A 20,925-nucleotide genomic window follows, 5' to 3' on the forward strand; every position below is an offset into this window, starting at 1 on the left:
TTTTCCCCTAGGGACTCCCAGCCTCATTTTTTCCCATCCATAATCCATTTTTGCTCAGGCTGAAACAAACAGGGCTGGAACAAACAGGGTTGTCCCAGATACTCTTCTTAGTGGAGGTCGTTTCTTCCTAGATTTCTCCAGTCCTAGGCTAAGGTGAGTACTTTAACCTATCTGAAGCCGCAGAAAAAGGCTGGGAGTTTCCTTTTGAGGTCTGAACTTTTCTCACCATCCACAAGAGACCCTCCTTCTGACAAGACACTAGACCAGGAGGCCAGAGGTGATAGCATTCAGTCAGTCCTCAGTGACGGGGAGAAGGCAGGAAGATGGTTTCCTCTTCTCTTCCTAGACATGGGATTTTGGTCAACTACCTAAAACTTGGATTTCTCTGAAGGAGGAGCCAGAGTACAGAACCTGGCCTCTGTGGCTTTGCTGAATGCCTCATGACTGCTCAGGCCTGTTGGTCTACCTCTCCAATCTTCAGTGACTTACATTTGGGCCTGCCACCCCCTTCTGCACCAAAAGGAGGCCCTCATTGCCCTGGTCAGGCCTCTATTCTAATAGCTGGGGGTAGGAGACAAGGCATGGGCATAAGCCAGTTGGGTAGAGGATGGGATGACACGGTGGGAGTGAGCGTGAGCTGCTGAGGAATATGAGCAGTGGCCTGGGACAGGTACAGTCTGACTCTACCAGCCTTTCAGGGACCTCCTTGCTGCACTAAGAGCAGCCCCTGCAGCACATCCTGGCCTGGAACTCCTTCAGATGCAAGTCTGTCCTCACTCTAAGAGTGGCAATCCATGAGTAAGAGCAGGGGAGAGGCAGGGCCACCTGCATGGCTGTGCTTCCTCCCAGATTGGCTGAACCTTCCCAGAGCACTACCTAGGGTGAGGAGGCCCACCCTTTGCCCTAGTGGGGAGCAGTAGGACTGCCCATCCCCTCCTTCCCAGTTCAGGTGGTTCACCCACCTCCCACCTGCCTTGCGGTAGTCAGAATCACCTGTAAACCTCTCTAAGAAAACTACAGAAGAGTGAGTGTGGTCTTCCCTTGCCTGTTCCAAGGTCTGGACTTTGCTGAGACCCAGCCAAGGTTGTTTAACCTACCGCACCCCCTACTTATACCCAAAGGCAAGCCTTGAACCTTACCCAGGGTGGGTAGCATGGGGAAGGGAGGGAGACAAGCAGTGGCTCTGCACCTCTCCCTCTACTGCCTGCATCCCACTCCTTTCCGGCAAGGGCCAGAGCACCAGATGGCTCGGGGGTGGTGCTGTGAGTTCAGCACAGATCCCTCTACTGCAGCCAGCAGCAATGCCCTCTTCCCTCTGCTCCCTCATGGCCACATTGCCTCCTGGGCCAGAGAGGAATGAGGAGCAGGTGTCAGGACATGGGACATGGCACTGCAGTGTACTGAGGAGAGGCAAAGGTGTCCTTCTTCTCACTGGGCCTAGGAGGAGGTTTCTGCACATGTGCCTAGCCATCACTTTCCCACTTTCAGATAAAATAGAAATGGGCCTCCAGGTGGCAGGCTCCTCAGGTGGCGTTTTAGCCTCTGTATGTCTAGTTCCTGGGCAGTTTGCCTTACAGTAGCCACTTTGACCCAAACAACTTCCTAGTCAACAGGGAAATGCCCTCCAAACTTCAATCAGCCCTGGGACAGCCCTGCTCTCAGTGCATGCTCTCAGGTGGTCGTGCTTTCAGGGGACAGGACCTTTGGCCTACTTGCTTGGACCACTGTAGGATGGAGACCAGAACCACTGGGAACATGAGGAAAAGACAACTGAGCCATCAGCATGGAACTGTGTCTTTTAACTATGACTGAAAGAGTACTATAAGTTTAGCTAAGAAAGAATATAAAATTAATTCAGAGCAAAAACTGTGAAATTTTATTCCTAAGATACTTGTTTTGATAGATGAGTGCAAAGGAAACAGATGAAAAAGAAAATGGAGTAAAAATGGTAGAGAAAAAAAAGACATAAGTAAATAGAGGGGGAATGGGAAGAAGGGGAAAAAGGCACAAGAGGGAGAGGCAGGAAGGGGAGGTAACAGAGAGAGGACCAGAGGCAGGAAGAGGCAGAGAACAGGAAATCTTGGTAAAGGAACCCGTTGTTGGCTGGTAACCTTTTGGGTTTGCTGTTTCTACTTTTTTTTTTTTTTTTTTGAGTTGGAGTCTCACTCTGTCGCCTAGACTGGAGTGCAGTGGCTGCTCCTGGCCACTGCAGCCTCGACCAACTGGGCTCTGACAATCCTTCCGCCTCAGCCTTCCGAGTAGCTGGAATTACAGGCATGTGCCACCGCGCCCGGCTGATTTTTTTATTTATTGTAGAGATGAGATCTCGCCAAGCTGCCCAGGTGGGTCTCGAACCTGTGGACTCAGGCAATTCACTCACCCAGCCTCCCAAAGCGCGGGATTACAGGCTGAGCCACCGAGCCCGGCCTGTTCCTACTCTTTATTTCACCCAGCCTTTGACCTGGACAAGCCAGCTCATCCTACTCAAAGGGTGGCCCTCTCCCTTCCTCCCATCTTTCTCTCTTTCACAAATGCCTTTGAATCTTTATAATAAGCCAAGGACTGTCCTAAGCACTAGAGAAGCAGGCAGAAGTGAAGCAGCAGTGCTGCTGAATCCTGTGGAGCTTTCAGGCTAGTGCAGGAGACAGCCCTTCCACCGGAACCACATAAACAAACATACAATCCCACCTGGGGTAAGGGCTGAGGAGGACTAGAAGAAGGGCTGGGGTAGGGTTGGGAGTTAGTACAATGCTACAACAAGATTCTTGGGGGCTTCTCTGAGGAGAGGACATTGGGCTGTAGAATGTTAGACTGCAGCTGGACAGGAGACAGGTGGAAGAAGGGGAGGCCTGAGGTGATATGTGTGGTCCATGCCATAAGCCAGGACCAGAAGATATGCAGATCTTGCTTGGCTTGCTGGAGTCTCCGGATGCACTCTCAATGATTTGGGAAGGTGGCAGTAGGAAGGTCAGATGTCCATTAAAAAATACCCTCTGATGGAATCTCAAGGGACCCCTGAATAGCCAAAACAATCTAGAAAAAGAACGAAGCTGAAGGACTCACATTTCCTGATTTCAAAACTTACTACAAAACCACAGTAATCAAAACAATGTGGTACTGACATAAAGACAGACATATAGATCAATGGAATAGATTAGAGAACCCAGAAATAAATCCTCACATATATGGTCAAATGATTTTTGACAGGAGTACCAAGACTACACATTGGGGGAAAGAACAGTCTTTTCAACAAATGGCACTGAGAAAACTGGATGTCTACATGCAAAAGAATAAAGTTGGACCTTTTTCTTATGCCATATACAAAAATTAACTCAAAATGCATTGAATACCTAAACATAAGTGCTAAAACTATAAAATTCTTAGAAGAAAACATAGGAGAAAAGCTTCACAACATTGGATTTGGCAGTGATTTCTTGGCTATGACACCAAAGGCACAGGCAACAAAAGAAAAAATAGACAAAATTGGACTTCACACGAATTTAAAAATTTTGTGCATCAAAAGGCACTATCAACAGAGTAAAAAGGCAACCCACAGAATGGGAGAAAATATCTATAAATCATATAAAGGATTGGTATCCAAAATATGCAGAGAAGTCCTACAACTCAACAACAACAACAAAAAAGCAGATTAAAAAATGGGCAAAGAGACAAGGGGTCCCTAGAGATTCCATCAGAAGTGTAATCCCAGCACTTTGGGAGGCCAAGGCTGGAGGATCACTTGAGCCCAAAAGTTCAACACCAGCCTAGGCAACATAACAAGACTTCATCTCTACAAAATAAATAAATAAATAAAACAATTAGCTGGGTGTGGTGGTGTGTGTCTATAGTCCCAGCTATTTGGGAGGCTGAGGTAGAAGGATCGCCTGAGCCCAGGTTGAGGATGCAGTGAGCCACGATTGTGCCACTGCACTCCAGCCTGGGTGACAGAGTAAGACCCTGACCCAAAAAATAAATAAATAAAAAGGAGGTGGGCGTGATGGTGCACACTTGTAGTCTCAGCTACTTGGAAGGCTGAGGAACTCTTGCATTTGGGAGTTCCAAATCCAGCCTAGGCAAATAGCTAGACCCCATCTCTTAAAAAAAAGTGGGCAAAGGATTTAAGAGACATTTCTCTTTTGAAGATAAACAAATAGCCAATAAACACTTGGGAAGATGCTCAACATGACTAATCATTAGAAAGATGCAAATTGAAACTACAATGAGTTACCATCTCATACTCATTAGGTTAGCCTCTATAAAAAAACAAACAAACAAAAAATAACAAATGTTGGCAAGAATGTGGAGAAATTGGAACCCTGACATACTATTGGTTGGAATGTAAAATGGTACAGCCACTGTAGAGAACAGTATGGCGATTCCTCAAAAAATTACAAATAGAATTACCATATAATCCAGCAATTCCACTTCTGGCTATATAACCAGAAGAATTGAAAACAGTCTTGAAGAGATATTTGTACACCCATGTTTATAGTAGCATTATTCACAGTAACTACAGTAGCTAAAATGTGGAAGAAAACTTAAGTGCCCATTAACAAATGAATGGATAAGCAAAAGGTGGGATGTGATATAAATATATGCATATATGGGGGACCCACAAAAACCCAGAATTTATTTATAAAAGACTGTGTATTTATTCTTACATGTTTAAACTTCAGTCACCTTCCAAGTACTCTCCATTTGATGCAATACACCTATCAAGACGCTTTTTCAGAACTGTTTTTGAACTCATCAATTTTGATGCCTTTTAGTGCGTCTGCCATTTTTGGTTTCACCTCTTCCACATCAGCAAAACATTTCCCTTTGAGGGCCTTTTTCATTCTGGGAAACAAAAAAGTCACTAAGAGTGAGATCGGGTGAATAGTGAGGGTGGCACATGGGGTCATTCTGTTTTTTTGGTCAAAAACTGCTGAACATTCAGCACACTGTGGGCAGCTGTGTTAATAAATAACCCATCATGAAATGGGTAAATGCATTGAAAGAATCTCCAAAAAAAAAAAATTTACTGAAGTCAAATGCAGCCTCTCACAACAGTGCTAACTGGCACACTGTTGCCAGTGGGTTCCTAGAACACTGACCTAGTGGAGAAAGCCTGTATTACAAGGGGTCCACTCACCAAAAGATAATTCTGGTTTTTTTGGGGGGGTCCTCCTTCGTACACATGATGGCATATTACTCAGCCTTAAAAAGGAAGGAAAATCTGACACACGCTACAACATGGATGTATCTTAAGGACATGATGCTAAGTGGAATAATCCAATCACAAAAGACAAATACGTGTGATTTCACTTATATGAGGTAGTGTAGTCAAAATTATAGAGATAGAAAGTAGAATGGTAGTTGCTAGAGGCTGGGGAAAGAGGGAATGGGAAGTTATTGTTCCATGGGTACAGAGTTTTGGTTTTATTAGACAGAGTTATGGAGATGGATGGTGATGATGGTGTTATAATATCAACTACAAATGGTTGAGATAGTAAAATTTATGTTATGTATATTTTACCACAACTAACAAAAATTTAAACAACTTCTGGAAATAGGTAGGGATGATGATTGCACATTATGAATAATTAATACCACTGAATTGTAGTCTTTTCTTTTTTTTTTTGAGTTGGAGTCTCACTTGGTCGCCTAGACTGGAGTGCAGTGCCCGCTCCCGGCCACCACAGCCTCGCCTGCTGGGCTCCGGCTATCCTTCCGCCTCAGCCTTCCAAGTAGCTGGAACTACAGGCATGTGCTACCATGCCCGGCTAATTTTTTTTTAATTTTTTTATTGTAGAGACGAGGTCTTGCCAAGTTGCACTGGCTGGTCTCAAACCTGTGGGCTCAAGCAATCCACTTGCTTCAGCTTCCCAAAGTGCTGGGATTACAGGCTGAGACACCGAGACTGGCCTTGTTATATATATTTTAACACAAACATATAGTGTGTGTATACACTAAAACAACACACACGTGCGCGCGCGCACACACACACACACACACACACACACACACACACACACACACCCCACTCTAGCTGTTATGTGAAGAAAAGCTGGTAGGGATAGAGGTGGGCACTGAGAGCCAGAAAGGCTGGAGGGGCTGGAGCTAGGGTAGTAGTGGTGATGGCTGTCAAGAGCTGTGACAGATTCCTGGTGTATTTTGATGACTAAACTTTTTTGTTTGGGCCATGTCAAGTTGAAATTGCCTGACAAATCTAAGACTTTGACACACAGCAGAAAGGTTGGAATGGAGACTTTTGTTTGAGATTCACAAGCATACAATGACATTTAAAATGCCATAGGAAGAGATGTGGACAGAGAGAAGAAGTACCAGGATATGGGCGCCCCAAGCAGAACTCAGCAAAGGTGACTAGAAAGGATAAGCAAAGACAAGCACAAGGGCCAGTACGTGGAGGGCCAGGGAGTCCAGGAGGGGCTAGTGTCCTGTGCAGGGGTGGGGAGTCAGCTGCCAGGAGCTTGTCAGAGGAGCTCTGATGCCTTGCTGGATGGAGTAACACAGAACCAGGTCGACTACTCTTTTTCTCCCAATATCATATTATGAACATTTTCAAGCCTATAGAGAAGTTGAAAGATCTACACAAGGAACACCCACAAATCTACCACATGGATTCCTCTCCTGGCTTTATCATATATCCATCCTTCTATCTATTTGTCCCTCTCTCTGTCCATCTATCCATCCATCTTTTTGTTGAATTTCAAAGTACGTTGCTGATATCAGCATACTTCCCACTAAATACTTTATTAACTAGAGCTTAGTGTTTATTTAAGGTTTATTTTAAAGTAAGATTTACATATAATGAAATGTACAGTGCTTAAATGTTCCAGTTAGTGAGCTTTGAGGAGGTGTCTGTGAGACAGCCCCAAGATAGTCGTGGGTCATCTGCAGTGACTGTGAGAGTCATTCAGTGGAAGCCTACGAGGTAAGGGCCAAGGACTTGGAGGTTCCTGGGAGGGCTACAAAGCCAGAAAGGGAGAAGCCAAGGGATGAGCTAAAGGGTCCCGAGGATTTTAAAGAGAGAATGAGGCAAGTCCAAGAGTATAGTCTCTTCTGGAGAAGGCAACTGGGAATTAAGAGCAGTATGTGTGGGGAGAGTGTGGGGAGTTGGCTGGTCCTGAACAGGGTGTGTTACAGGGCTCAGTGAACAGGTCTGGAAGAGAAAGGGGCCCCTCCAGAGCAGTGTGGGAGGAGTTCAGAGATATTAGGGGGCAGAGAGGCAGATCAGCAAGGGGATGGATTATTTCCCTTTCATGTAGCTCTATGCCCAAGTGAGGCCATCTAGCCACAAGGAGTGATTAGGCTTAGCTTCCATTCCCCAAATCCTGGCCTCAGATGCTGGGTATATTCCCAAGGCCTCTCTCGGGGCCCTGACCTGATGGATTGGCATAGGCCTCCCTATGGGCCATACTTGTCTGGTCCAGCTCTTGCTCCATGTGCTTCTGCCCTCTGGGACCCCGTGGTACCTGCTCCCTAAGCCTGAGTTCAGCCAGCTGACAGCAGGGTGCTGAATGTGGCAGGTGACTTGTCCATTGCTATGGCAGTGGGAGGGCCTAGGTCAGCCCTAACTCCCTTTCTCTGTCCTACCCTTGTTGTCCAGGGGGTACAGGAGGGTATGTTCCTCCTGTTGAGACCTGGTCAGTGACTCATAGCCTGTAAAAACATGTAGTCACACTGGCCGGGGGGCCCTCCCAGGAACCTCTGAATTTGGCACCAGCAGGGAGGGCTTCTTTATGAGCTGTTTCTGTGATGTTTCAACTTGTACCAAAATGGAAAGCATGAATGCGGCATCAAGTATGATGTCAGTGCTGAGTGATCTGATACACTGAATGCCTGCTCTCCCTGGGAGGGCTGGGCTCAGAGGCAAGCCGCTGCTCTCCACAGGAAGGAGGCTAAGTGACGTCTGCAACCCTCCTTCCTTGCTCGTGGGAGGCAGGGGGGAGGTAGTGGGAAGAGGCTATGCTACTGCTGGGGTTCTCAGAGCTTTCTGACAGCTATGGGGGTGACAGTGAGGTAGGCTCCACCCGGGAGCATCCTTTGAGGCCATATATGTTAAACAAATCTCTGAGACTGAGACACAGGGTGGTAGGTCTCAGTGCGGTCAGTGTCTCTGTAGGGAAGATATAAAACTCTTCTCAGAACTGCCTTCACTGCTTACCCCCTCCCTTGCCCCAGAGCTCAGTGGAGGGAGAAATAGGGAGTGACTACTGCAGACAGATCATGGCTGCTCTTTCAACTTAGGGTTCATCATATCCTCCAGCCTGGTCCCCAAACCTCTGGATTCTTGGTGGGCAGTGCTGCCTTAGTTGCCCTTCTGCACATTGAACAGTTTGAGTAAGGAAGTAACTGGGAAATATTCTTCTTTCCAGGGAGAAAGTCCCCTCAGAGCCACAGAGCCCATAGAACCCTGCCTTTCCAAATCCTCATTTGGCTCTTGGCAGAGCAAGTAGTGGCTTCCTATAAAGCTGCTTCCCTGTAGCTTCTGCTTTTCCCACTTCCTAAGCCACCTCTTGACCTTGCTCCACACTGAGCCTTTCCATCCTTACTGATACCCAGGCCCCCATTGGATTGGGCTGCATGAACTTCTATGGAGGGCCCTACCAGCTCGGAGATAGCAGGAGGGGCTTCCTTGCTGACAAGAAGGGTCAATTTGACAAAAGATATTGTTTGGCAGAGCTGTCTACTTTAGGATAACCCTGGGAAGTCCCCAGCTTCACCTCTGGCTCCTAGAACATGAGGCTTATGGTTGGTGGCCTGCATATCTTCTGCCTATATGCCAGGTCAAGCTTGTGGAGATATTGGACAGCAGGACCCCATGAGAGGTTTCCTGTGACACTGATAGAAGGCTAGTCCATCTGATTCTGGTGGGCAGCTAGCTTGGAGGGGATCTAGGAACCACAGGGGGCCTTCTGGGCTCAGCCTCCTGACAAGGAGGCATCACTGTATACAGCTAAAGAAGGCTCTAACTGCTACTGGTCTCAAGGTAGAGGAATCTGGTGGGCTGGGGTGCACAGCCATCATCTCTTTCCCTATCCAGTGTACAACCTGTATCTCTCTAGCATGGAGGTAGGACCTTGGAGTAGGGAGGAAGAGGCTGAGGATGGGTCTCACCCAACAAACTCCTGGGTATTTGTGGGGGAGGCAGAGAGAGGAAAGTCTTGCAGGGTTCAAAGAGCTCCCTCAGCCATTGTCCTTGGGAAGCCTTGCATGCTGGGCCAATCTGTCCAGGCCCTGGGAGGGGAAGTAGGGAGGGTGCGGTCAAGGCTCCTCTGGAAGAGGCTGGATAGAAATAGCTACACCCATCTGGGTGATGAGTCACTGAGGGGCGTTTCAGCCTTTTCTTAGAGAGGTTCTATTTTAGGTAAGATGCCTGTGGCACAGCGTGGATGACGGGGGCTGGGGAAAGGAAACTTCTGGTGGTAAGTGCAGGAGGCTTATCACGTGCCTTTGTTCAGCCCTGTGGAACTGTCACCTCAAAGTCCCAGGACAAGAAACCTTACCTCCCAGACACACTTTCTCAGGAACTCACCTCAGGGCATGCTGCAGCACACAAGTGAATGACAGAGGTGAGATCTTGGGTGATCTGAGCACACATGACAGGAGCTAAGTTTGTGGCTGTCACCCTGGGCCAGAGACTGGGCATCCCCTCAGTAGGGTAATCCCCTCCCACAACCTTTCTCAGAATGAGTAAAAAGGGCCTGTTCATGGGAACTCCCACTTTTATGGACATGAACCCCTTTCTGCCAAGAATGACCTTTCTAAAGCAGTCTTTAGACTGGTCCCAGAGAACTAAAATTGTTTCCTCTGTGACTTTCTCTGCCCAAACATAGACAAATCTTCACTGGGTTTTAAAAAGCATCTGGGTAAGTTAATAGTTTCCAATTAGGGGAATGGCTTCACATCTCACTGCTTTGGCATCACTTTTCTTAGAATTTCAGGAGCTAGGTTTGGTCTGTGTAGGGACTCTGTCAGGGTTTGCAGGGATGACTTCTAGACCCTGACTTGGCCTGCATAAAACTGAGTGATCTTTGAAAGAGGTGGGGCTGCAGAAAGCACCAGGTGTTCTCCCACTTCTTGAATACTGTTTTTGGGTTGTTGGGACAAGATACCTGAGCCCAGGCTCCCAGACGGGCAAGTCAACCAGCAACAGCAGAAGTAGCAGCAGTGCAGCCTCAAGGCAGCAGGGCAGGAAGCACTTTGAGGGTGAACAAAAGGGGCTTCTGCCCCAGGGATGAGATTGAATCTTTCCTTAGTTATGATTGGGCCTCCAGGGTACACTCAGAACCTCTGGCTGCAACCATAGACTAGATACAGCCTTGGCCTCCAGTCTTAGCTCTAGTTGAAAAGGAGGAGCCTCAGCTGGGCTCGGTGGCTCAGCCTGTAATCCCGCGCCTTGGGAGGCTGAGGTGAGTGGATTGCCTGAGCCTGCAGGTTCGAGACACGCCTGGGCAACTTGGTGAGACCTCATCTCTACAATGAATAATAAAAAAAAAAAATTAGCCGGGTGTGGTAGCGCACACCTGTAGTTCCAGCTGCTTGGAAGGCTGAGGCGGAAGGATCGCTGGAGCCCAGCAGGTCGAGGCTGTGGTGGCTGGGAGCGGCCACTGCACTCCAATCTGGGCGACAGAGTGAGACTCCAACTCAAAAAAAAGAAAAGAAAAGGAGGAGCCTCCTCATTAAGGTACCAAATCTTGGGGCTTCAGCCTTTTGGGCTCTATGCCCTACCCTACTAAGTAGCCAGGATTAATCCCACAAGCAAGCCTCTCTGGGATGAGCCCGGTTTGTGCCACACATTGTGCACAGCCCTGAGAACACCCTGTCCACAGGAGCTCACAGGCTGCCTGATGGGACAGGAGATACTCAGTGAACAAAAAGTTAGTAGACATTTTGGGAAGGAACAAGCACTATGAAGAAAATAAGCTGGGTGATTTGATACAGAGCGCCTGGGGGGTATTTTAGATTATGTGACTGAAGGAGCCCGGTGGGGAAGATCTGAGACCCCTACAACAAGCTGGGCCAAGGGGCAGAGGGAATAGTGAGTGCCAAGGCCCTAGTACTGAAATGAGCTCAGAGGACCACTTGGCAGAACAGAACGTCTGGTGTGTCTGAGTGAGACAGCCAAGGGGAGATGGTAGGAAAAGAGGGCAGAGAGAGGGGTAGGCTGGGGTGGATGGATCATGGGGCTGTGCTACAGAGTTCTGCAGAGTTTTTCATACCTACAGAGGGGTTTGAGCCTGTAAGTGATATGCTCTGATTTACATGTGGATTTTTTGGAGAACAAAAACATTGGCTCATGTAACTGGATGTCTAAGCATAGACTTAAGGCATAGCTAAGTCCAGGGAATTGAATGACGTCATGAGATCTGCTTCTTTCGCCTCCCTCTCCCCCCTCTTCTTTCTTCTTCCTCCCTCTCTCCCTCCCTCCCTTCCTTCCTTCCTTCCTCCCTTCCTTTCTTTCTTTCAAGTTGGTGGTCTCATTCTGTTGCCCAGGCTGGAGTGCAGTGGCACAATCATGGCTCACTGCAACCTCGAACTTCTGCTCTGGCAATCCTTCTGCCTCAGCCTCCTGAGTAGCTGGGACTATAGGTGAGCACCACTATGCCTGGTTAATTTTTAAAAATATTTTTGTAGAGACAAAGACTCATTATGCTGCCTAGGCTGATCTTGAACTCCTGGGCTCAAGCAATCCTCCTGCCTCGGCCTCCCAAGGTGCCAACACACCCAGCCTTCTTTCTCCTTTTCTTGACTTCCCTTCCTACCTATTGACTTCATTCTTAATATCTTTCTGCATGTTGGGGAAAGAAACTATTGCCCACTCCAAGGCTACATCCTTCTGACTAGTAATCCAAAAGGAAAAGGAAAAAAGACCCTTTCCCTCCTATTATTCCTTTACCAAATAACATGGAAGGCTCTAATTGGCCCTGTTTTCCAGGTCACATGCCTATCCCTGCATGAGGCTAGTGACAGCAGGAATCTACACATTTATCACATGAATAGCAGCAACACATGTTTTATTTGTTTATCTACACGTTTATCATGTGAATTGCAGCAGCACATGTCTTGTTTAATTCATTTAAAGAAAATGAATTATCCCATTTTCTTTAAAAATCTATCTTCAGGGGGCTGGGCTTTGTGGTTCAGCCTGTAATCCCAGCTCTTTGGGAGGCCAAGGTGAGTGAACAGCCAACCCAGGCAACTTGGTGAGACCTCGTCTCTACAATAATTAGAAAATTAGCCAAGGTGTGGTAGCACGCGCCTGTAGTTCCAGCTACTTGGAAGGCTGAGATGGAAGGATCACCTGAGCCCAACAGGTTGATGCTGGGGTGGCCATGAGTGTGCCACTGTACTCCTGCCTGGGCGACAGAGTGAGACTCCAACTCAAAACAAAAACAAAAGTAAAAACAAACTGTCTTCCTTAAGAGAAAAAAAAGTTTATTTCACTTTAATCGCTCACTTACATTGTGTTACTTTGTTCTCCCTTATTTTGCTCTAAAGAGTTTTCATTCTATATGTTGTCTCCTCAGCTGGACTCTAAGCTTCTCCAGGACAGGAATCATGATTTCATTATATTCTCTATTCCTCCCTTTTCCTCCTATTACTCTTCACTTCTTTATTCATTCTGCAAGTTTTTAACTGAATACCTAAAATGTACAAGCATTGCTCTAGAGCCATGCCTTCCCTCCTGCTTTATGTTTTAAAAGTTCACTCTGAGCCAGGCTCGGTGGCTCAGCCTATAATCCCAGTGCTTTGGGAGGCTGAGGTGAGTGGATTGCCTGAGCCAGCAGGTTCGAGACCCACCTGGGCAACTTGGTGAGACCTCATCTCTATAATAAATCAAAAATTAGCTGGGTGTGGTAGCACGCACCTGTAGTTCTAGCTACTTGGAAGGCTGAGGTGGAAGGATCACCAGAGTCCAGCAGGTTAAGACTGCAGTGGCCGGGCGTGGCCACTGCACTCCAGTCTGGGTGACAGAGTGAGACTCCAACTCAAAAACAAAAACAAAAAAAGTTCACTCTGGCTGCTGTGTGGAAATGGCCTTAAGGGGGAAGCAGTGGGAGGAGAGTAACCAGTTGGAGACTATTGGGTCAGGAGGATAATAGCATAGATTGGTGAGGTGGGATGTGGAGATGGAATGATGGACACAATCTGAGGTACAGCCATTGGGTGCTGGGACGGACTCTCAAGCGAGAGGGTCTGGCAGGCAGTGGGTTGGTGGCTGGTGTGGGGTGGAGAGTATGGAACTGCCTCTGCTCTGCGCCAGATGCCTGGCAGCTCCTAAAGGGTACAGGAACATCATCTATCCTTTGACCTGCTCCATGGCAGCTCAGAAACACCTGAGTAAGTCTTGGTGCTCCTGCTTATGCCAGAAGTAGGCCCTGGTTGCTGTCGGGCCTGTACTGACCTCAACCATGTGCACTACCAATCCTGGCCACCCTGCTGACTATTTTGCTTCTCTTCTCAGGTGAAGGAGTGGCTCTGTCTGAACTGTCAGATGCAGAGGGCTCTGGGAATGGACATGACCACTGCACCTCGCTCTAAGAGCCAGCAGCAGCTGCACTCCCCAGGCCTGTCTCCTGCCCACTCCCCAGCCAAACAGCCCCTGGGGAAGCCAGAGCAAGAGAGATCTCGGGGCCCAGGGGTTCCACAGCCTAGCCCCCGCCAGGCTGAGACAGCCAGGGCCACCTCAGTGCCGGGGCCTGCCCAAGCAGCTGCCCCTTCAGAGGTGGGGAGGGTGTCTCCTCAGCCCCCTCTCTCCACCAAGCCTTCCACAGCTGAGCCCAGGCCACCTGCAGGAGAGGCCCCGGGCAAAAGTGCCACTGCAGTGCCCTCTGGACTTGCTGCTGCCGAGCAGACCCAAGAGGGCCTCACCGGTAAGCTCTTCGGCCTCGGCGCATCACTACTGACCCAGGCAAGCACCCTCATGTCTGTGCAGCCTGAGGCCGACAGCCAGGGCCAGCCTGCACCCAGCAAGGGGGCGCCCAAGATCGTCTTCAGTGATGCCAGCAAGGAGGCTGGCCCAAGACCCCCGGGCTCAGGGCCCGGACCTGGGCCAGCACCTGGAGCCAAAACTGAGCCTGGGGCTAGAACAGGTCCTGGACCAGGGCCTGGAGCCCTGACAAAAACTGGAGGAACAACTAGTCCAAAGCATGGCAGAGCAGAACAACAGGTAGCATCCAAGGCTGCTGCCAAGCCAAAGACCATGCCGAAGGAAAGGGCCACCTGTCCACTGTGCCAAGCCGAGCTCAACATGGGCAGCAAGGGCCCAGCCAACTATAACACCTGCACCACCTGCAAGCTCCAGGTGTGCAACTTGTGTGGCTTCAACCCAACACCCCACCTGGTAGAGGTAAGAGAGTTGGACCAACATGCTCTTTTGAACTTTTATGAGGGTCCCTAGCCTAGGTAATGGGAGCGTGGGAGCCAGAAAGGACTGCAGAGTGCTGGATCTGTAGCAATTGTAGAGCTGCCCCACACAACTAATGCTGCACAGGGCCTGTGTTCCCTTTCCTGTCCTTATCTGAGCCCCACTTTTTCTACTCGAAAAGCTAACTGGCACAGTAGGTAGGGACAATGGTGCCTACTGCCTCTGACTAGCTGACTAGTGCTCTGAGGCTAATCCCAGAGGTAGTCAGGTTCAGGAGGCCTCATTTCCAGGCTACTACTCTTTTCCTCTCCTCATTTCCAGCTACTATGGCCATGACCCTGATGAAAAATGTCAACCTCCCCTGTTCAGTTAGGAAGAATGTGAGGTCCCACCCTGCACTTGATCTGTGACCCCCACAGGGGTAGGGATTGAAGGACCATGGGGCACAGGCTGTGTCCCATGTCCAGGGTGTGGCAAGAGGCTTTCTCACAGTGGGGCAGGCCATGTCCGCCTGCCTGGTCTCCAGCCCACTCAGCTGATGTCCACCTTTGATACTGTCTTCTGAGGTCATGAGTGTTGATGTCTATTTGTCAAAGCCACAGCCTTTGGGCCACATATTTTCCCCTGACTGAGCTTGGGCTCTTCTTGGGGTTGCTCATGGGGATGCTCAGATATGCTCCTCTTACCCATAGGAAAGTTTGAGGGAGAGCTGGGGTTGAGACCAGGCTCTCTGGAGTCCCTGCTCCAGGGAAGGATACTGGGTACTGTGCAGAGACAGGTGGGAAGGAGTAAGAGGCCCACTGCGAGACCCCATGTTCTCTTGAAGCTTGGAGTTCAGCCTGGAAGGCTCAGAAGAGTGAAGGCACCCTGGCAGAGCTGGACAAGCCTGGGCCTGGAAGCTGCTTCTGACTTTCCCCCAAGCCCCTTGCCCACTCCCCTCTGCACAGGTTCACCCCTGTGAACTTTGCCATGGCTACTTTGGGCATAGCTGGATTTGTCTCCTTCCATAGAGTGCCCTTGAGATCTGTGATTAGCTCGCCTTGACAGGTGGATTTGTTTCTCAGCTGTGTCATGTCAGCAGATATTCGAGCCAAGGCTCCTGCCTCCTGCACACCAACAGCCATCTGAACCATTTAGTCTCCTGGGCTAAGCCATGGATGGCTGATGGTGGGGCAAGGGTATGTGGAGTGCAAACCACCGTTGCCTATGATGGGACAAGAGAGGAGAACATGGTGTTGCCATGGTCTCTGTGGCACCTTGTTCTGTCTTCCCTTGGGCTAGACCTCCATGGGAATCCCCATAAGATCCCAGTGTGACTAGGAAGACTGCTATGGCCACCAAAGGCCATATTTTCCTATAAACAGGGGAGGGCAGCCTTGAGAAAGATAAGTGACCTCCTCACATGACACTCACATGGTCTCAAGCACCATGCTTCCACTTCCCCAAGCTCTGTGTCTGATGGCTCATTAGGGGACAGTTTGCCTGGCTGGTTGAGAGGAGGAGGTATACCAAGGGATCACCACAGGACCAGAGGAAGCCCAGCTGACTGGTCTGCCCAGACCTCTAGGTACAAGCTCACTGCCAGTTGGGTGGGGCACCCTGACACTGAGGGACTGTGAGCCCTAGTGGAGTCCTGAGTTGGCCTGGCCTGGAAGACTCTTGTCCCTAACAGACCTCTCAGCCCACATTTCCTTATTAAGCAGGATGTGCATAGAGGAGAGGAGAAAACTGTCCCTGTCCAGGAGCATAAATGTTCCTGACAGCTCCTTTTGGCAGCCCCTGGGCCAGGCCATGGAAAGTGCTGATTTGGTCCAAACAGAATTATTTTAGTCACATGCTGACTCTAGATAAGGCGTTTGGATTTTGATCTAGTCTTCTTATTAGCTGCTTGGTTCTGGGTTCTCTGGACCCCAGAGCTTCTGTCTTTCAGTGGCCAACATATCCCCCGTTCCACCCCCTACTATTTCCTGCCTAACTGCAACCTTCTTGGCCAGGACTGTCCTTGTCTCCACAGGGATTGATAGGTTCCATAGGCCTGAAAGCAAAGCTGATGGGCCTCCTGGTCCTAGCTCCTCCCCAGCCAAGTCCTTCTGCTTTCCTGCCTGCTGTTTCTGACAATAGTCAGGGGGTAATGCAACCTCTTTAACCCCTTTCTCCTCATGGCTCTGCTTGTCAATGCTGCTGTCCCCAGAGGGCCTATGGCTGCTCTGGAGAGGGTATAGATGTGCAGCCATAATCCTTCCATGGTTACTACCATAAAGACTATGCCACCATCCACCACTGGACATGTAAGCCAGCAGCCTAGGATCATCCTCAACTCCTTCTCTCTCACCTCTACATCCACTCCATGGACCAAGCTCTGCCTTGATCTGCCTCCCCACTGTCAAGAATTGAATCTGGCCTCTCTTCTTTCTCCTATGGCCATAGTCTTAGTCCTCCCTGCATTATCTTTCCTTACCCATACACTGACCAAAACCTTCTTGTAGCTTTACCTGCCTGTGTCTTGCAAGGGACTGGTGGGGAGGGGCTGGTGCTTGATGTGTCCCTCATTTCTCCCCCCAACATTATTTTTCTTCACTGAGGCCCCTAACCGGGCTATGGGCTATCTTTGTTTTTTGTGTGTTGTTTGTTTTTCGTTTTTTTCAAAGAAATAAGTTTATTTAAAAGTAAATTAGAGAGAGAAAGAGAAGGGAAAGAGAAGATTCACCTCCCCAAGTGGGGAAGGGGGCCAAAGTCAGGAAGCATGGCGACAGCCATAGCTCAAAGAGCACATGGCCACACCAGAATCTTGCAAGGCAATGGCCCATGGGCTATCTTTGATTTCACTTCAGTGAATGCCACTTGGTGTTCTGAGAAATTTTGTGACCTACTTTGTGTGTTGTGGGTTAGAGGCTTCAAATTTCTTAGCACATGCCCAAGACACTTACTCTGCCTTGGAAGCAAGGTGGCAGGGTCAGGTCCTAGGGGTAGGTCTGCCATGACTGACTCTCCTTACATCTTGTTTGGCTAATGCCAGAATAACTGTGCTGTGTCTCTGTGCACTGGGTGAAGCAGAGAGACCAGTGTCTGCATGCAGACGGGATGCCTGAGAGAGGGACAGACCTCCACACAGCTATTAGACCTGGGGTTCCACCTGAGACCAGAATCAGCCATCTGGCCAACAGGTTGTGAGTTTTCCTCGTAGGTTGAAAATTATCCTCAAACTCTCTGAGTTACAAAAAGTCTTCCTTTTTTCTAGATGGGGTGGGGAGGTTCCAGAGCACACAATAGAGGAGGTAGTAAAATTGGATCTCTCATCCCTTTGAAACTTCCTCTGAAAAAAATAACCATAGCACCATTTAGTGAGTCATTTCATAATTAAGAGTTGATTCCAATTTTTGTTGTTTGGTTTTTGGTTTTGTTTTTTGTTTCTTTGAGTTGGAGTCTCACTCTTGTTGCCCAGGCTAGAGTGCAGTGGCACGCTCATAGCCACTGCAACCTCAACCTGCTGGGTTCAGGTGATCCTTCCGCCTCGGCCTTCCAAGTAGATGGAATTATAGGTGTGTGCTACCACACTTGGCTTATTTTTTATTTATTTATTGTAGAGACAACGTCCTACCAAGTTGCCCAGGCTGGTCTTGAACCTCTGAGCTCAGGCAATCCTCTCGCCTCAGCCTCCCAAAGTGCTGGGATTACAGGCTTGAGCCACCACGCCCAGCCCCCAATTTTTTTTTTCTTTTACCTATTTATCTTTTTGAAGGATAACAGTATCCTTTGGTTTAATTTTTAATTGACTGTCAGTTCAAAATAGAGTTTGTGAAATTAGTGGTATTATAATTGTTACCGTAACATTGCCAGTTTTTTTAATCGTATTATAGTTGCCAAACATCCAACTGTGCCTTTGAGAAATCAGGCCTCCCTGGGCAAAGTGCCTGGCACCCATGATATGTGGGGCTGGGCTTGCCTTATCTGTAGGGGCTGCAGCAGGAGCATCAGACCAAGAGGCCAGCAGCTTCTGCTCCTGATCTGCCTCAGGCTGCCTTTGGGAGTAGTGATCACAGGGAAGCCTGTTGTCTCCCATGTAGAATAGGAGCTATAATACTCCCTTTTAGGATTCTGTGAGACCAGGTTATATATTATACCTTAGATGCTTATGCAAGGCCTGACACAATCAGCCCTCGAGCCAGCAGATTGGAACACGAGTTTCCTAAGTGAGCCTCTGTGCAAAGAAGAGGCCCCACACACCCCTGATTATCTGGATATGAAGAGGTCCTTGTGACCAGTGTACTCTCTTGGTCTCATGAGGAATGTCTCACAGAGAACGAACACCTTTGGTGCTAAGGTATGAGGGGAACACAGCCCATATACAAGGGTACACATTGGAAATACAAGAGAGGATTCTTTTATAGGAAGCAGAGGCCCAGAAGGAGCTTAGGCATGTCTGGGGACAGAAAGGGGCAGCATCACAGAGGCAGGAGAGAAACTGCAGCACCAGTGATAGCTATGCCTATGGTCCAGTATCTTGGGCCCTTTACCTCTGGGCATCCATTTCTCTGGAGTTCTCATTCACTGCCCCTGGTCTGGCAGTTGGTCTGAGGTGTATAGGGCAAAACAACTGGCCATAGGGTGTTAACCAGACAGGCACACAGGCCAGCTCCACAAATGAAGAGATTGTGTGGACTGAAGTCTCATTCAGACAATGGCAAACAGTGCAGGGAGGATGCCCAGCATCCAACACAGCCTCACTGAGCCGTCCTGGTTCACAAAGTATATTGGTCAGTGGTATCAAAAGGCAGCAGGTCTCAGGTGTCTGTAGGGAACCCCACCAACCATCCCAGTCAATTGACTTCCCCTTTCTCACTCTAGATAGTAATACTCTGAACTGCCAAGCTCCATCTGATGACATGCACACCTACATGTCCCACTTTTAGGTGAAGATCGTCCTTGGGGGATTTGTATCTTCCTGCCCCAGAAAGGAACTGGACAGAGAGAGATGAGGCAGGAGTGGTTATCAGAGCCTCCCCATTGTTCATTCCCTGCCCACTTGCTGAAGATGCCAAGCAAAGGACAAGCAGGCATCACCTCCCCCAGGATTGGGGCTGGCGTGGGCTGGGTGAGGCATAGTATAAGACGTAATGTGCAAATGAATGGACGAATGAATAAGGCAATAAACACTGAAGTGGGGGAATGAATGAATGAACAAGTGAGTGGAAGAACAAGGAAATAAATGATCGAGAGTAGAGGTGGGGGCCATGCTGGGCTTGGGATAGATGAGAAAAGAGTGAATAAAGAAATTGAGACCTCAGCAACTGTGTCCCAGCCCCCAGGCAAAGAGATTCTACAAGGCCTGCCTTCCACCCCATCCCCATTCCGTAGAAGACTTGGGCCTGGGCCAGATCTCTCCTGGCTCCAAGACTACCAGCCCCAGTGCTCTGTACTCTTCTCCTCCCACACCCTGAGGGCTTGGAAAGGGCCTCCAGTAGCCAGGTCAAGTGTTTATTTTTAGCTCTTATTTCACACGCTTCCTCCTGCTTGCTCTCCCTTCTGCGCTGCCTACTACAGCAGAGCCAGAAGCAAGAGGGCCTGTCAGGCAACCTGCAACCTGGCTGCCTCCCTGGATAAGCATATGACGGAGCAAAGCCCCGGGGAGCATTTGACCCTGTAGTCACATGTTCTGCTGAGGACTGGGCCTCTGGGCTCAGGTAAGCAGGCCCCTGCAGGGGCTGGCTCTGAGCACTTAGCATGGTGTCTGCCTCCTCCATCCAGTCTACCATTCCAAGGTAGTCCTTGCTTCATTTAGACCGTTGCTTCTGGGGTGGGGTTTGCAGTCCAGAAGTGGGGGTTGGGTTTATCAAGCCATCAAGGTGGACCAAGGCAGATGACCAAACTTTGAGAGGCTTAACCTGGGATGGATGTGCACAGGATCCTAAAGTGCAGTCAAGGGAGCATTGCCTTGGGACAGCCTACTGTCTGAGCCTAGATCCTAAACTCATCATGCTGATCACAGGGCTGGGGAAGGAGCTGTTTACTCATTTCCAGAACTCTCTCTTGGCCTCTGCCTATAACCTTGCCATCTCTCCAGTGTCTTCCTGCTGTCTCACAGCCCTCTCTGACATAGAGTGATTTCCGTTTTATCCCCAGGTGAGGCGGGGGACATGTGAGCTAGGATTTCTGGATCAGGCTTTGTGCTTTCCCATGCCCTGTTCATCTAGAGCTTGGTCCCAACCTGTCCAGTGTTCTCCCTAGACACCTCTAGAGGTGATCCTGCCAGGCCAAGTGAGCCCAAGACCCGGCCAGTGGCCTGCACTTATTGCTTCATAGGGGTTGAATGAAGGACACATTAAGCATCAGATAAGGTTCAAGGGAGTCAGAAGTGGTGCTAGGGCTGGGCTCTGAAGGAAACAGGTTGAGTATGTGAAGCACATCTTAAGGATACCTCTCCACAGCTGGGCCACTGCCCCTTCCCTCTGCCTGGGACCTGTGCATGGGATTTGGCCTCAGGGAAGAGCAAGAGCTCCAGTCTCAGGGACGAAGTCTCAAGACTGAGTAACATGCATGTGGAACAGGCC

General features: G+C 49.2%; 1 protein-coding gene across 1 annotated transcript in view; it reads left to right on the forward strand.

Annotated features, from left to right (window-relative positions):
* The window catches only part of BSN (bassoon presynaptic cytomatrix protein), a 118,952-nt gene that overhangs the window by 76,530 nt on the left and 21,497 nt on the right, over positions 1-20,925 (forward strand). The window contains exon 6 of the mRNA XM_021715082.1: positions 13,475-14,359. Coding sequence (XP_021570757.1) covers positions 13,475-14,359 — 885 coding nt within the window. The remainder of the gene's footprint in view (positions 1-13,474; positions 14,360-20,925) is intronic.

Source organism: Carlito syrichta, unplaced genomic scaffold, assembly GCF_000164805.1.
Source record: "Carlito syrichta isolate Samal-C Ts95f unplaced genomic scaffold, Tarsius_syrichta-2.0.1 Scaffold306628, whole genome shotgun sequence".
NCBI classification, from domain to species: Eukaryota; Metazoa; Chordata; class Mammalia; order Primates; family Tarsiidae; genus Carlito; species Carlito syrichta.